At 45.9% G+C, this 15,030-nt stretch overlaps 1 protein-coding gene across 1 annotated transcript; it reads left to right on the forward strand.

Annotated features, from left to right (window-relative positions):
- Positions 1–5,952: 5,952 nt before the first annotated feature.
- On the forward strand, positions 5,953–14,822 carry Tagap (T cell activation RhoGTPase activating protein). Its single transcript, XM_057762233.1, has 10 exons — positions 5,953–6,040; positions 6,744–6,825; positions 6,950–7,003; positions 7,448–7,514; positions 8,760–8,926; positions 9,476–9,637; positions 10,110–10,219; positions 11,474–11,669; positions 12,240–12,354; positions 12,994–14,822. The coding sequence occupies exons 2-10, from the start codon at positions 6,802–6,804 to the stop codon at positions 14,226–14,228; spliced, it is 2,130 nt and encodes a 709-aa protein (XP_057618216.1). The 5' UTR covers positions 5,953–6,040; positions 6,744–6,801; the 3' UTR covers positions 14,229–14,822.
- The last annotated feature ends 208 nt before the right edge of the window (positions 14,823–15,030 follow it).

Below are 15,030 nucleotides of genomic sequence, written 5' to 3' on the forward strand. Positions count from 1 at the left end.
CTGCCTGCTCATCAAGTGTCCTAGAAGGTTCTTAGGAGACATGCAGATAAGAATTCACCATATAAGGAAACTCAGGGAGGCCAGGATATTAGGCAGCCTCCTGAATTCCAAGTTCTGACTTAAAGCTGAGAACCAAACCCCACATGGGACAGAGGACTGATCTCTAAAATATACAAAGAACCCAAGAAATTGGTCATCAAAAGAACGAATAATCCAATAAAAAAAATGGGTATGAATCTAAACAGAGAATTCTCAACAGAGGAATCTAAAATGGTTGAAAGACACTTAAGGAAATGTTCAACATCCTTAGCCATCAGAGAAATGCAAATCAAAACAACTCTGAGATTCCATCTTACACCTGTATGAATGGCCCATATAAAAAACACTGATGACAGCTTGTGCTGGATGTGGGGTAAAGGGAACACTCCTGCATTGCTGGTGGGAGTGCAAACTGGTACAGCCACTTTGGACATCAGTATGGCAATTTCTCAGAAAATTAGGAAACAACCTTCCTCAAGACCCAGAAATATCACTTTTGAGTATATACCCAAAGGATGTTCAATCGTACCATAAGGACATGTGTTCAACTATATTCATAGTAGCAGTGTTTGTCATAACCAGAACCTGGAAACAACCTAAATGCCCCTCAACCAAAGAATGGATAAGGAAAATGTGGTACATTTACACAATGGAGTCCTTCACAGAAGATAAAAACAATGACATCTTGAAGTTTGCAGGCTAATGAATGGATCTAGAAAACATCATATTGAGTGAGGTAACCCAGATCCAGAAAGACAAATATCATATGTACTCACTCATAAGTGGCTTTTAAACATAAAACAAAGAAAAATCAGTCTACAATTTACAATCCCAGAGAACCTAGACAACAAAAAGGACCCTAAGAGAGACATACACGGATCAAACTACATAGGAAGTAGAAAAAGACAAGATCTCCTGAGTAAATTGGGAGCGTGAGGGTCATGGAAAAGGGGGAAGAAAGGGACAGGAGTGGAGAAAAACGTATAGTTCAATAAAAACAATAAACGAACAAATAAATAAATGCAAAACTCAAAACCAAACCCTGAAAGAAAAAAATCCTGTAGAAAAAAATAAAAGCTGAGAACCAAGCCCCAACCTGGCTACAGGACCCATGAGGATGGTGAGGCTGTGTTGCTTCCTAGCAACCTCAGACCTTAATCCTAAATCCTGATTCACAGGCCTCTTCCTTCTCATGTAATAAGGATGTCCCCAAAACAGTGGGGTGTCTAAACTTACCGTGTCAGGAACTTGGTACTAAAGAATCCAAATAGAGCCCATGGGGACAGAATATCTACAATCCCTGCCACTGACTCTGGTGTCTGAAACCCACATGTGACAAGCCCCCCTTGCTCAACACTTATAGGTCAGGGCTCAGATCTTAACCATGGCTGTTCACAGACAATTGCTAATGGTAAGGACAAGGGGCAAAGACTTCACCTTAACCAGAAGCCACTCCATCAGCCTTTGCTTTATCATGTAAATAGCTTTCTCCAATAAACAAAGATAGTGAGGGGATTGTGTGTGTGTGTGTGTGTTTATACGTGTGTGCATATTCACTGGTGTGGATATATGGACACATGCATATGGAGAGCAGAGGTCAACCTGGAGGTTATTCCTCGGGTTACACCCCACCTTGCTTTTGACTTGGAACATGGTGATTCAGCTAAACCCCAAGAATTGCCCGTCTCCCCCTTCCTGGCTGGGATTATAAGCACGTACCATCTCACCTGGCTTTTTTATATGTGTTCCGAAGTGTTCTTGTTTACACAAGCACTTTACCAACTGAGCCATCTCCCCAGCCAGACAATTTTTAATCTTGGAAAATTCACAGTGAGCTTGCAATGCGCTCATTTCTCCAAAGTCTTAGTAGAAAAATAGTGATGTGCGGTGTGACTGCAGAATAGGAAACACTATTCTGGATGTGTCCAGGGATAAAGTGACCACCGTTCCCTGCTTCCTAGAGGCTGTCCAAGGGGGACGAGCAGGGAAGGGTCCCTCTGTGGAGGAGATGGAACTTCAGCTAGGTTCTGGGCCACGGTGGGTTTTCCCCCAGGCAGATGCTGGACTGAGCCTCACATCGGCTTAGCAGATGCAGAGGACTGGAAGAAGATTTTAGTGAGTAGCCAAAGGCTGCCAGCACATGAAAGGGGTGGGAGAGTTCACAGGGGAGCCTGGCTTCCCCTTCAAAATAATCCATAGCTTGAACTTTCGAGACGATGAACCTATCAGTCAGTTTGTAGGTAGCTAGGCAGGGGCGTGGTGCTGGAGGCTTGAAGGAAACTGAACTCTGAGAAAGCAGGAATTTGTGCAGAGAGCTATTGATGAGAAGAAGGAATAAGAAGACAGGGACCTGAGCCCCTAAGGCAGTGGTTCTCCACCTTCCTCATGCCGTGACTCTTTAATACAGCTCCACACAGTATAGTGATCCCAACCATAAAATTATTTTTATTGCTACTTTGTAACTGTAGTTTTGCTACTGCTATGAATCATAATGTAGCCATCTAATATGCAGGATATCTTATATGAGACCCCTGTGAAAGGGTCGTTCTCACCCTCCACCCCCCACAAAGGGGTCACAACCCACAGGTTGAGAACCACTGTCCTAGGTGGTCCTAAGGGAGAAAAAGATCTCTGCACAGAACAAGAAGACTAAGCAGTAAGTTGGTGCTTCCCAGGAAGGCAGGGCAAACAGTTCCGCGGTAAGTGATTCACAAAGTCCTGCACACCACAGGCAAGACAGAAGTGGTCACCAAGACTGGAAGTTGGAAAAGGAACGATAGGACTTCCCCAAAACTCACACACACACACACACACCGCAGTATGTGAGGCACGGGCCCTACAGCAGAGCCTTTGGTCTTTACAGACTGGCCGCAGTGAGAGCAGAGCTGGGTCTCCAGAGCAGAGCTGGGTCTCGGAGCAGAGCTGGGTCTCCAGAGCAGAGCTGGGTCTCGGAGCAGAGCTGGGTCTCTGGAGCTGGCTGGAACCAGGAAGCAGGTGATGAGAGTCCTGGAATTAGAAGCCTGATTACAAGCATGGTTCTCACTGTGGTTTTCTTCAGCCTGACTGACCCTGCAGAAGCCATCTGGGTTCCTTCTCATCAACTGAAGACAAAAGTTTGTCATGCAGGAGGATATGAGTTTGCTCTTCAAAGAAATGGGCTGGAGAAAGAAGATGTATTAAATAATAATCATCACCCTAAAACAGATCATTTCATCCTTGGAAAAATAGAGCTGGAGAGATGGCTCAGTGGTTAAAAGCCCTGGCTGCTCTTGCAGAGGACATGGGTTCGGTTTCCTGCATCTGCACGGAGGCTTACAAAGATCTGTAACTCTAGTTGCAGAGACTCTGGCCCCCTCTCTGTAGGCACCAGGCACACACATACATGGTGCAATACATACATGAAGGCAAAACACCTATACACATAAGATAAGGATAAATCTGTTGATCTTAAAAAAATAAAGACAAGAATACTTGTACATCACATACTGTCTGTACAGATAGTTCTACTGCTAAGAAAGCTGCCACCAATGTTATTGTAAGATTTTCCAAATCAGGGGGAAGGCTTGTCTTCCACGGACAGCTCTGTTTCCAACTCCGCTCCCACTGCATGGCATCTGGGTAGCACCACACCGAGGACAGAATATTTCTACAGTGCCACAGCAGACCATCTGCCATTGGCGCCTCTCTAACAGTCCCACAAATGTATCTATTAATTAGACTCTGGCTGTTAGAGTTTCCAGGGGCGCCAGTATTGATGTATGCCTTACCTCTGGGTTCCGTTATCAACAGCTGGGTCCTATAAAATCAACATGTTTCTGCTTTAGAAACATGAGGTCCCAGCTTACTCTTTTATATTGCCGTGGCTACTGCTGTATTTTAGCCCTAATTGCTCAACATCTCCCTTAGTTACTACAAGTTGGACAATGTTGGTCCATGGAAAGTTATGGATATTTGACAAATTTGTCAGTGTGGAGGTCTGGAAAATGACTCAGTTGGTAATGGCCTGCTGCACAGATACAGATAACTGAGTTTAGATTCCCAACACCCATGGAAAGGCCAGAATGGCAGCATGATCCTATAACCCTAGTGATGGGCAAAGGATGGGCATGGGGCTCTGTCCCAAAAGTAAGATAAAAGAGAGGAAGAAACCTAACTGTGGCCCCCGTAAGCACACCTGAGCACACATACATGTCATATGCACAACACATACATGCCCACACAAATCTACAGATAAATCTACAGATGTAGCTATTTCTGCGGCTCACCAAATCACTGACAATGTGGCTTGCATTTTATTTATTGTTAGAGAAAATGACAAATGGGGCCTCTTAAGTTTCAGGATTGTGCCTGTTCTAAATCTGACTCCCTGCTAGGTAAGTGTTCCTCATGAGGACCCCTGACTTGTCTGAAGAAATTAATAAGCCGGACATAGGCAACTTGCCTTAGCTCACAATTGAACCGCTTGAAGAGCTACCCTGAGAGAAAACGTCGGCACATTTGGGGCTCCAGATCAGAAGGCACATTCCAGCACAGTGTGCTGATATCTACGGGCAGCGAGGTACTTGAAGATACCCAAAAGAGTATGTGGCACCCGTAAAGGTTGGGAAGTACGGCTTCGCAAACTTACATCTTAACCTCTGAACCACGCGCAGAGTTCACGGTAACGCCGAGAATGAGAGCTGGTGACCTCGAGGACAGTGTTTGCACAAAGGCGCTGAAGTTTTTCCACTCAAGGAAAGTTGAGATATGGCCCTTTGGGTGATAGCACAGACACGGAATTAAGGTGAAATGCCTTGGGAAGGAGGTTCCATCTTCACATCGCCAATAGGCCTCCGTTTGGTGAGGAGAGCCGGCGTTGGTCAGAGTAGCAGAGCCCTTGACGCGGAAGAACACCAAGAGCAATCCTGATCAGGAGTGCAGCTCGGCGGTCAGAACATGTTCTGAGGGGCAGGTTTCGATCTCCAGCACCGAACGTGACAACCAACCTGGACAATTGGAACCTACAGAGCCAAACATCAAAGCCCTATCCCGAAGTGCAATGTAGGCCGATGTCCACGCGGGACGTGATGTGGTCTCAAAGCAGAGGAGTGATGTAATAGAGGATGGCGGCTTGCCGGGCCACTTTTACGTGCAATATGATTTACAGCATTTGCTTCTCCACCATTTCTTTCTGTTAAACTTGCCAGAGGTGCCACGATATTGACAGACACGTGACCCTTGACTCCACTTTTCAAAACAACTGATCCAAATGAACGCGGCTGTGCTGGGATAGCTACCTCTGACTGTATTTCGCAGTAAACATAGAGCTGTGGTTCTCTACATGAGAAATAAATATAACTCTCAGTGAGCATTTCCCCTAATTCCAAAGAAACTGAAATAGCTTTTGAGGGTGATGATTTTTCAAAGAGGGAAAGCCATTCCTTGGTCTCTGTTCTGCTTTAGAGTAACACCCTGCATCTAGATGTGCCATTAGCATCCGAGGACGGAGAGGGTGGTGGGTGAAAGGGAGGGACAAACGGGATAGACAGAGCAGGGAGGGGGGGCGAGATAACCGCTTTTGAAAATAAAATGTTTACCCGGAGAATAACAAAATTTCTCACACACGCACACTACCTTCGACACTAATCAAAGCCTCTCTCTTATGTTCACTATGTCATGTTTTCCACCCCCTAGGAGTTTGTAGAAATTTTTACTTTGAAATGGGGTGGGAGGGGGTGCGGAAAGAACCCTCGCCGCCCTAAAAGGAATGAGGAAGTGAGAGCTGAGCAGTGTCTGGCTGGCTCTGTCGGTGTGACAGCCAGTGATGCTCCTTCCGGCCCCAGTCATGTTCTAAGTTTCCACCTGCCCGCCCCCGCCACATATAACGCGCGGCACATGAGCCTGAGGGCTCCAGAGTCTTGTCTCTGTGGGTGGATTCCAAGGGTCGGGGTGTCATGCTGTGCCTCCTGCCGTCCACAGTTCTCTGCGGGTAGAAGAATTTCTGGTTACAGACCCTCCCGGGGTAAGTACTGTAGAGCGACAGGCCAGAACACAAACCTCCTTGAGGGTCCTGAGTCTTGGGTCCCGAAGGTTATACGTCACCGGGAAGGCTCTGCCGAGGAACATGTGTTGTTTTAGCAGGGCTCTGGATGCAGAATGCTCGGCTGTCCTGTGACAGCTGCAATCTGGGGCTTCAGGAATTCTGTCAATGTTGGATTTAATTTCTGTATACTGTAACTATCATCTTAGAAATAACTTTCTTTCTAACTTGGGTTAGATTGGAGTGTAGAGCATTTAATATAGGACGTAGGAGCACTCAAAAAAAGTGTTATAGTTGTATTCAGACACTCCTGATAGGAATATAACAACAGACAATGAAGTTTCAGAGTAGTAGAGACAGCTGGCTTAAGGAATTTAGAAATATGTTTCTCAGATGCTGTTCTTAATAATAGGTGACATTTAATAAGAAAGAATGATTTTTATCTTGTTTCATGGAAGCATAGGAAATTTTATTTCATTTGGGTAAAAAATGCAAATGAAAAATTGGATGGGATTCTTACACCTGTCTCTTAGTGGGAGGCTGGCTTCAAATGAAACCTTCTCTTGGCAGTAGCTTTAAGCTCACAACTTTTTGTTTTTGGTTTTTGTTCTTGTGTTCGGCAATCTGACTCTGAAATTTGCCTGGTTATTGTATTGTATCATAAATACAATATGATTTATTGTAGACAGAATCGGAGCCTCACACTGGTGAAATTCCCCCTTGGACTGTCAGCCCCAACTCCAATGAAGTTGACAAGCAGTCTCGAGGTGCGTGAGTCCGCCACGCTTGTTTATCCAGCTTGTCCACACACGAGAGCTGTTAAAGCATGGACACAGATCCATAGGCTCTGATACAGGAGACCTTCACCCATGCTGTTTTCCTCTCTTTCAGTCAAAACCACTTAACGCCAATGACATGGAGACCTTAATTGAATGTCAGTCAGAGGTAAGAAAGGAATGTCTTTAACATTTTATTTGCACTGTGTTTGTTGAATGTTTGGGTTGTTTGTCAGTGTAAAGTGAACATCAGATTATAAATTAAACATATGTATTGTGTTTTTGTTATTGTGTTTTGTCTTCTACAATAACGTTGGCCTGAGAAGGATGAAGGCAGAATCAATGCAACTGACTTAATTTTTAAGATGACTAAAAGGCCGCCTGTGTATCTGTGGAGAGGGAATGTGTGTCCGTGGAGAGGGGCTGTGTGTCCATGGAGAGGGGCTGTGTGTCTGTGGAGAGGGGCTGTGTGTCTGTGGACAGGGGCTGTGTGTCCGTGGAGAGGGACTGTGTGTCCGTGGAGAGGGCCTGTGTGTCCATGGAGAGGGGCTGTGTGTCTGTGGAGAGGGGCTGTGTGTTCCAGGTCGCTATTTTAACTTGAATACATTTCCAGGGCGATATCAAGGTTCACCCACTGCTGACATCGTGTAAGAGTGAAGACAGCATTTGCCAGCTCATTGGTGAGTTTTGAAAACATACCGCTCTCTTCTGTGGGCCAACCTAGCGCGCTCTCGGTTTGCAAAACCACAGGGCTTTTACTTTACTAGGAATTTGTTTTCTAAGAGTTCCGAGAGACCGCAGAACATTAACCCTTGACTCCAGCAGCAGGTGCTGCAGGAGGGAGCCGGTCTGCAGCTGGTGTCCAGCTCCACAGGGGATTTCCAACAAGGCTGGCGAGCCTCGGGCCTTGTAGACCTTGAGGATAAAAGCGTGCACATATTGGAGAAACACACACTGCTCTTCCTGCCACTTGCTTCCCTCTTTAGCAGGGATGGCATCTAAGAGTCCCTGAGGCAATTGTTGATCTCAAACCCCAAAGGATCAGACACCCACTGTTATTCTCTTTTATAGCGTATTTTATACAATGTGCATCGGATCTGATCACCCCTCCCCCCAAAGTATCAGGATGGGCCTCATTCTCCTCGTCTGTCTTCCACTTGCCAGGACAAAATATGTGAAAATAATGCCAGTTGTTTAGGAAACACAGCCTTTAAAATTAGAAGTGGGGGAAAGGGAAGACAGATAAAATGGGGACTTTTGAGTTCTGATACCCATTGCACATAAGTTTTATGACTATCAGAAGGATCAGATGCTCGGCAAAGCATCAAGTCTGGGTGGCCGCCTGTCTGGAGAACCATATGTTAGTTTCTGAAACATGCAGACTGGGGGACTGCAAGATTGCCTGGGTGATGTAGCCCCCTCTAGTGGTGGCTAAATGATACGACGGAGGTGACCAGGCAGCCCTGCTCAGAACCTTTGAAAGGATCTTGAGCAAGACACTTGCTCTTTTTGTAAATTTCACATTCGAAGAAATAAGTTAAAATAATACCCATTAATCAAAATATTCTCTGTAGTTATTAGGAACAATACATTAAAATGGGTGGCTTTGATGTACACGGTTAAATTTTGCTGGTTTTCTGTAGCTGATAGCTGTGAAGCTAGAAACAGGAAAGGTGGGGCTTTGAGGAACTCTGGTTGCTGATGTTTAGGGACTGGTTGCCCTGGAAACAGGGTAGTTGTTTGGGGTTAATTTTTCTAGATTGAGGATTATACCCTTGGACTTCTCAAGTTTTCAACAGTTTTGTTTTGAATTTTTTTTTCAGTGTGACATGATATAGATAGAATAACGAGGCCAACACCACCTATGTCTTGGCTTATTATTAACACTGTTTCTTCTCTTTATCTCCTCGCTGCCTTGGCTACAGAAGTTAAGAAGAGAAAGAAAGTGTTGTCCTGGCCCTCTCTCATGAGAAAGCTCTCTCCTTCTTCGGACTTCTCTGGATCATTGGAACCAGAGCTAAAAGTGCCACTGTTTGACCAACCCTTGTCAGTCATCTGTGGAGAAAATGACACACTCCCCAGACCCATCCAGGTAGGATAAACCTGCTTCCCCTTTCTGTGGGACCTAAAAAGGCTTTGGGAACTCTGGACATGGTGGAACTCCTCTTTTGAGGCCTCCCGCTGCTTCCCAGTGCAGCAGGGGAGCCGTCTGCCTACTGTTACCCACCAGTGTGCAGTGTTACCCCACAGAGTAACTTGTGGGGTGGAGACGGCAGAATGTTTGTAACTTCTAAAAGCTCTGCCGAGAGGGAGAGAAGGTGCTTGTGGGAAAGCTAGTGTCTCTATGAGAACATCTGAGAGGGGAAAGGGGGCCCACAGTACTTTTCAAATGTGCAAAATTAGTGGTTTCACAATTGACCGCCTCGGAGAAAAATGAGTAAAGGGGCATCCTTGGCAGCGCTGGCCTCGGTAGCTTGTGAAGGCTCTGCTGGCCTCGGTAGCTTGTGAAGGCTCTCCTGGCCTCGGTAGCTTGTGAAGGCTCTACTGTAACAGAGCCTACGGATCGGTGTCCGGTGCTTTAACAACGCCAATGCGTGTGTCTCCAAGTGACCGTTTTCTGCTGTTGTGTCTGCTCCCGCAGGACATCCTCGCCATTCTCTGCCTTAAAGGCCCTTCAACAGAAGGAATATTCAGGAAAGCTGCCAGCGAGAAAGCCCGCAAGGAGCTGAAGGAGGAGCTTAACTGCGGGGGCGTGGTGAATCTGAAGCAGCTGCCCGTGCACCTCCTGGCTGTGGTCTTCAAGGTGAGCCTGCTGCTTTTGTATCAGATGCCGTTTGGGGGGGGGGGGGTGGAGGAGAGAGGAGCCGACAAACCCATCAGGAAAACCAGCACCCTGCAGGCAAAGTCAGCTGATCTGAGAGTTTAGTCTTTCCTCAGTTAAACTTTTTAATTATTCACATAAGCACTCCTATTTCAGTGGTCCCAGGTTTCAACAGAAAGGGTGGCATGTAGTTGTCTCAAAACATTATTTGATTGCCCCACGGCCACGTCCATTGATAAATCTGGAGAGTTCACCTACCTCTGGACTGTGCACCTTATTATGCTGGTTACTGGGAGGTTCCTGAGTACAGTGTGAGCTTGGAAGACGCCCCTAAAGAAAGCAAATACAGGGATGTGCCTGGCGAACAGGGGCGCCTGGCGGAAGTGGGACACAAGGAGACAAAAGACTCACTGCACAGCACAGACAGGAAAACACACCCTCTTTCTTCCTCCAGGACTTCCTCCGAGGGATCCCCCTGAAGCTGCTATCCTGTGACCTCTTTGAGGAGTGGATGGGCGCCCTGGAGAAGCCAAGCGAGGAGGACAGAATCGAGGCCCTAAAGCAGTAAGTCCTCTGTCTCCATCCTTCCTCCTTCTCAGCCTGTGCAAGAGCTTTGGGATTCTTGTCTCACAGAGACCGTGAGGTCCAGGGAATCTGAGTGCTCACCTGCTCCCACCACAGATGCCAGAAGGAGCCCTGGGCATTTACAGGAAGTAATTCTACCCAAACAAGAGAAAGACCTTCTTAAAAAGAAGAAAGGAAACTTCAGTACTCACAGATCCCAAGATAGGAGGGAACCTAAACGCAGGAGTAGTTTTAAAGGCACAGAAAAAAACTCGGAGCTGTGAAGGCTTTACCACAGGCTAGGCAGCCACGGTTCTCTCTGATACCCTTATGGCCCAGCAGAGCAACTTGGAAGGGATTGTTTTGTTTCTTATGGTTAACAAAAAGGGGGGGGGGAATAGGAAAAGAAAGAATTCCAATAGTTGGTAGAAATCACATTTGAAATCGAAAGTGTGACCTCTGCATAACTGGAGTCCCAAATGCTTTCTGTCAGTGTCAGAACCTCAACCACATCCTGAGAAAGCCCACCACTGTGCAGGAGTTGTCCCCTACACCCAAATATTTGCCATGAATATTTACCAAGAGGAAGATAGTTTCTGTTCACCCTTACCCCAGAATTCTAAGATTTTCATAATAAATTTCTACTTGGGTATAAAACTCTTTCAAGAAACTAACACTAAGAAATGAAAAGATCCATGTGTTGGACTCACTTCATTTTTTGAAATACTGAAATGTAATAAAACAATCTATTTTTTTTATCACTAGAACAATGTATTTCAGTACTGCCTGACTCTAATTTTAAAAACACGCTTTTATAGAGTGGTTGATTCTATCTAAAGATTTCTCAGAACGATATAAAAATGGGTGGTCTTGCTCTAAAAATTACGTCCAAAGAAGTATGAGAAAATCAGTCTCATGGGGCTCAAAACAGGAATTCTGACACAGAAATTTGACAAAACTTTCAAATGCAAAGCAGATTGTGGCGGTTATACGGGCATTGCTTCCTGAGCAGCATCTCCATATCTCTATGGATAAGAGAGAAAGCTACTAGTGGAGTCCCAGTTACCACAACCTTGTGGTTTACTGGTCCCATCAATGTCAGCTGATGCAGCTGCAAGAGGGTGAATGAGCATTTCACAATGTCCCTTTTGGAAATGCACCTTTCTCATTTTAAAGGAAGTCCGGTTTGGGTAGAATCTCCTGAGAGGTCAGGCTAAAGCCATGTGAAAGCCTTCATCCCTCAACCTTTTCCAGGGTTGCGGATCGCCTCCCCCGGCCCAACCTTCTCCTGCTCAGGCACTTGGTCTACGTGCTGCACCTGATCAGCAAGAACGCTGAGGTCAACAAGATGGACTCTAGCAACCTAGCCATCTGCATCGGGCCCAACATGCTCGCTCTGAAGAATGACCAAACCCTGTCCTTCCAGGCCCAGAAGGACCTAAACAATAAGGTACATCCTGCCTCTGTAGGAGGAAGTCCCAGGCCATGAGTCTGCCCTCTACAAAAGCTGAGCACCGAAATGCTTCAGATTGGAGTTTCTCAAAATGATTCAGGGCCCACAGTGGATGTCCCAACTACAAGATGTTTCTCATGGATCCACTCTCTTAGACAGCATTTCCTCGAGTGAAATACGTGTATCCTCTGTTGTCCTGGGAGACGGGCCAAAGCACTCACTTCACAGCATTAACTCCCTGGCTAGAAAAAACACTTTGTTCTTTTTCTCCTGGGTATCACATTCTGCCTGTTCAACTAGAAATCTGAACAACTACTTCCTTAAATGAAAACTTCAGTTACTTCAAAGTAATTTTAAAAAATTAAAAGAAAATGTATACCTGAAAAAAAACATAGAATAATAAAGGGTGTTATTGGCACCAACCCAATGTGCTTTTCGGGCACATACATGTACCTAGTTCTATTTCTGCCACTTCCCTAGTAGTTGACCCCGATATGCCCTCATTCTTTTCTACCTTCTCTTTTATGAATGTATTTAGGCTGACAAACTGCTTTTGTTTTCTCACAGGTTAAGACATTGGTGGAATTCCTCATTGACAACTGCTTTGAAATATTTGGGGAGAACATTCCAACACATTCCCGCATTACTTCTGATGACTCCCTGGAGCACACAGACAGTTCAGGTACGGAACATTCTGTCACTGATTGTGCTTCTGGGGAGAAGCCCATGCCGGTCCTCAATTCAGGGATGAAAAGCATCCCTGGTATTAGAAGCAGGATTTGCCTTCACAAATCAGAAGTGTGTAAGAAAGTCATTAACTGTGGGGGCCTTGCTCTTAAATTCACCTCCTCACGCCAAACTCTTTCCCATCAATCTGGAACTTTCTCCTTCCTATCCTAAGGCACGAATAACTCCTGATTCTACTTAATAAACTTTAGTTATGGGGTTGGAGTAAGAACATTCCAGCTCTACAAAGGAGTGTGAGTCCACTAAAATGGAAATTGGTCCAATACAAGAGCTACCCAAAGGATCAAGCTTATGAATTCAGATCAAGAAGCCTTAAAGAATATTGTCATTGCCATCTTCCTTTCCTGATAACTCTTTCCCTTCCTCCTCCCTCCATTTCATTTTCCTATTTCTTTATCATTTAAAGATCATTTTAGATAGAGACAAAGTTTTAATGTAATCAATGTATTGACAGATCAAGCTCCAGTGTACTCCACCAAATCGCCATGGGGATCATCTCTAGAGTAGCCTACAATAAATACTGTTGCTAAAAGACCCTGGACAAAATGTTCACCTCTGCCTTAACTTTTCCCAGATGTGTCGACTCTGCAGAATGACTCAGCTTATGACAGCAATGACCAAGATGTGGAGCCGATGAGTGCCATCCCTTCTCCCAGCAAGCAGCTGGAGGGGCCCACTGGCCTGGATAACCGGGGCCCACAGGACACCTGTGAGTCAGGCTCAGAGCCCATTGTTAGCATGGTAGCCAGGTTGAAAAGCTCCATTGGCCAGCAAGACAGGCGATTCTCTGAACCCAACATGTCACCCTCACAAGAGTCTCTCATGAGTCAAATGACAAAAGAAAAGCTCACCAAGAGTGAGGATAACTGCACCATGCCCCAGGAAGCCTCTTGTTTTGAGGGTGATGAGGCTGAAGATCCATTTACAGAGGAAGTCTTTCCAGCAGTTGAAGGCACGCCCAAGAGACCAGTGGATTTAAAGATAAAGAACTTGACCCAAGGTTTAGCATCACCACAGGGACTGGGACCCAAAGTTTTCTCCAGAGTCTCCCCAGGTAAATCTTTGGACAGCTCACCTGTGCCTTCTCCTTCCTGTCCCAAAAGAAGCTTCTTCACCAGACACCAGAGTTTCACCACAAAGACAGATAAGGTCAAACCCCAGAGAGAAATGAGAAAGCACTCCATGTCCTTTTCCTTTGCCTCTCAGAAGAAAGTGCTGCCCCGGACCTCCAGCACTGGTTCTGAGAAACCCAAAGACTTTTCTAGAGACCAAATCAAGAAGGGTTTGAGGAAAGAAAGCCAGCTTGCTGGCAGAATCATCCAGGAAAATGAGTCAGAAATCCAAAGCCAAACAGCTCTGGGCTTCAGCTTGTCTAGAACCTGGGCACTCTCAGTGGATAACGTGTTCCAGGTAGTGGATGTGAGGAAGCCAGGAAGCCCACCATCGTACGAAGAAGCCATTCATTACCAGACATCCGGACTCACAGGCTGCAGCGGCCAGACAGTGGGCAGTATGAGAGCGAGGATGCTCAAATGGAACGCAGCTCCGCCTCCTCTACCTTCTCACCTTGGAGGTGACCACAGTGAAGGGAAACCTGATGGACACAAATCCTCTCCCATGACTGAGCACTGGAAACAGAGTCAGACTGTCTGTGTCTCTGTGGAAACTCAGGGGAGATCTGAGCTGCACCGATTGAGAACCGTGTCTGAATCCACGCAGAAGGCTACGTTAGACTGTCTCAGGCGACGACACAGCCACATGGTCTTTGAGTTCGACCAACTCCAATGTGCTAAAGAATCCTACATTTAGGAAAGGAGACCTTGCATGGCTAACTGGTGGTGCGTGTGAATATAGACTGTATGTAGAACTGCTGGTCAGTTCTACTTCCCAAAGTCATGAATAAGCTCATTCAGAATGTCGTGTAGAGCTCTCCTCTGTGAGGCTGGCTCACACAGTGACACACCAGATGTGTGTGTATCTGGGTTTGTGCAATACATAGTAAATGTATAAAATGTACTATAGACACGGTATTAGATGAAAAGGGTGTCTACACACATCCTGCATGCATGTCTGTCTCTGCACACTTTCTATATATTGCTGTTTTTTGCCCCCAGGTGCGTGTTTCTATTGATTAGAAAAATCTTTACTTTTCTTAGTTACCTCAGATGTCTTGCCAATGTTCACATTTTCCAGGAGCTGCATGGGGATAGAAATGTCTGAACCTCTGGTAGGTTTGTTTTCTAGACAGGCTCTTGACAACTATCCAGCACAGTAGAAGGAAGCAGCCTAGAAGAGACTGTGCTGTGTGGGAGCTGTCAGCAGCCGGGGAAGGTATTTCAGTGACCTAATGGAATGCGGGTGGTGTGGTGGAAACACTTTACGTCGGTATTAACGCAGGCAGAGCACTCTGAGCATCTGCTCAGTAGTGTCATGCAGCAGTGTGGAGGAACGTTGCATTGGGGGTCATGCATAAAACTTCAGGGCAGTGTCACTGCAATAAACCGCCTTCCTCCTGTTCATTCTTTGCTGCTGTTGTCTCTTTTCCCCCAATCCGTCAAGAACATTATCCACACTCTGGTGCATTCAGCCAGCATCTCTTCACCATGTTCTC

This window comes from Chionomys nivalis, chromosome 2 (genome assembly GCF_950005125.1).
Source record: "Chionomys nivalis chromosome 2, mChiNiv1.1, whole genome shotgun sequence".
Lineage (NCBI taxonomy): Eukaryota > Metazoa > Chordata > Mammalia > Rodentia > Cricetidae > Chionomys > Chionomys nivalis.

Bases quoted from the DNA above. Each gene is read 5' to 3' on its own strand.
- Tagap (XM_057762233.1), top strand. From the start codon at position 6,802: ATGAAGTTGACAAGCAGTCTCGAG. The intron at 6,826-6,949 runs GTGCGTGAGTCC...CCTCTCTTTCAG, and splicing joins AGTTGACAAGCAGTCTCGAG to TCAAAACCACTTAACGCCAA. The intron at 11,670-12,239 runs GTACATCCTGCC...GTTTTCTCACAG, and splicing joins AGAAGGACCTAAACAATAAG to GTTAAGACATTGGTGGAATT.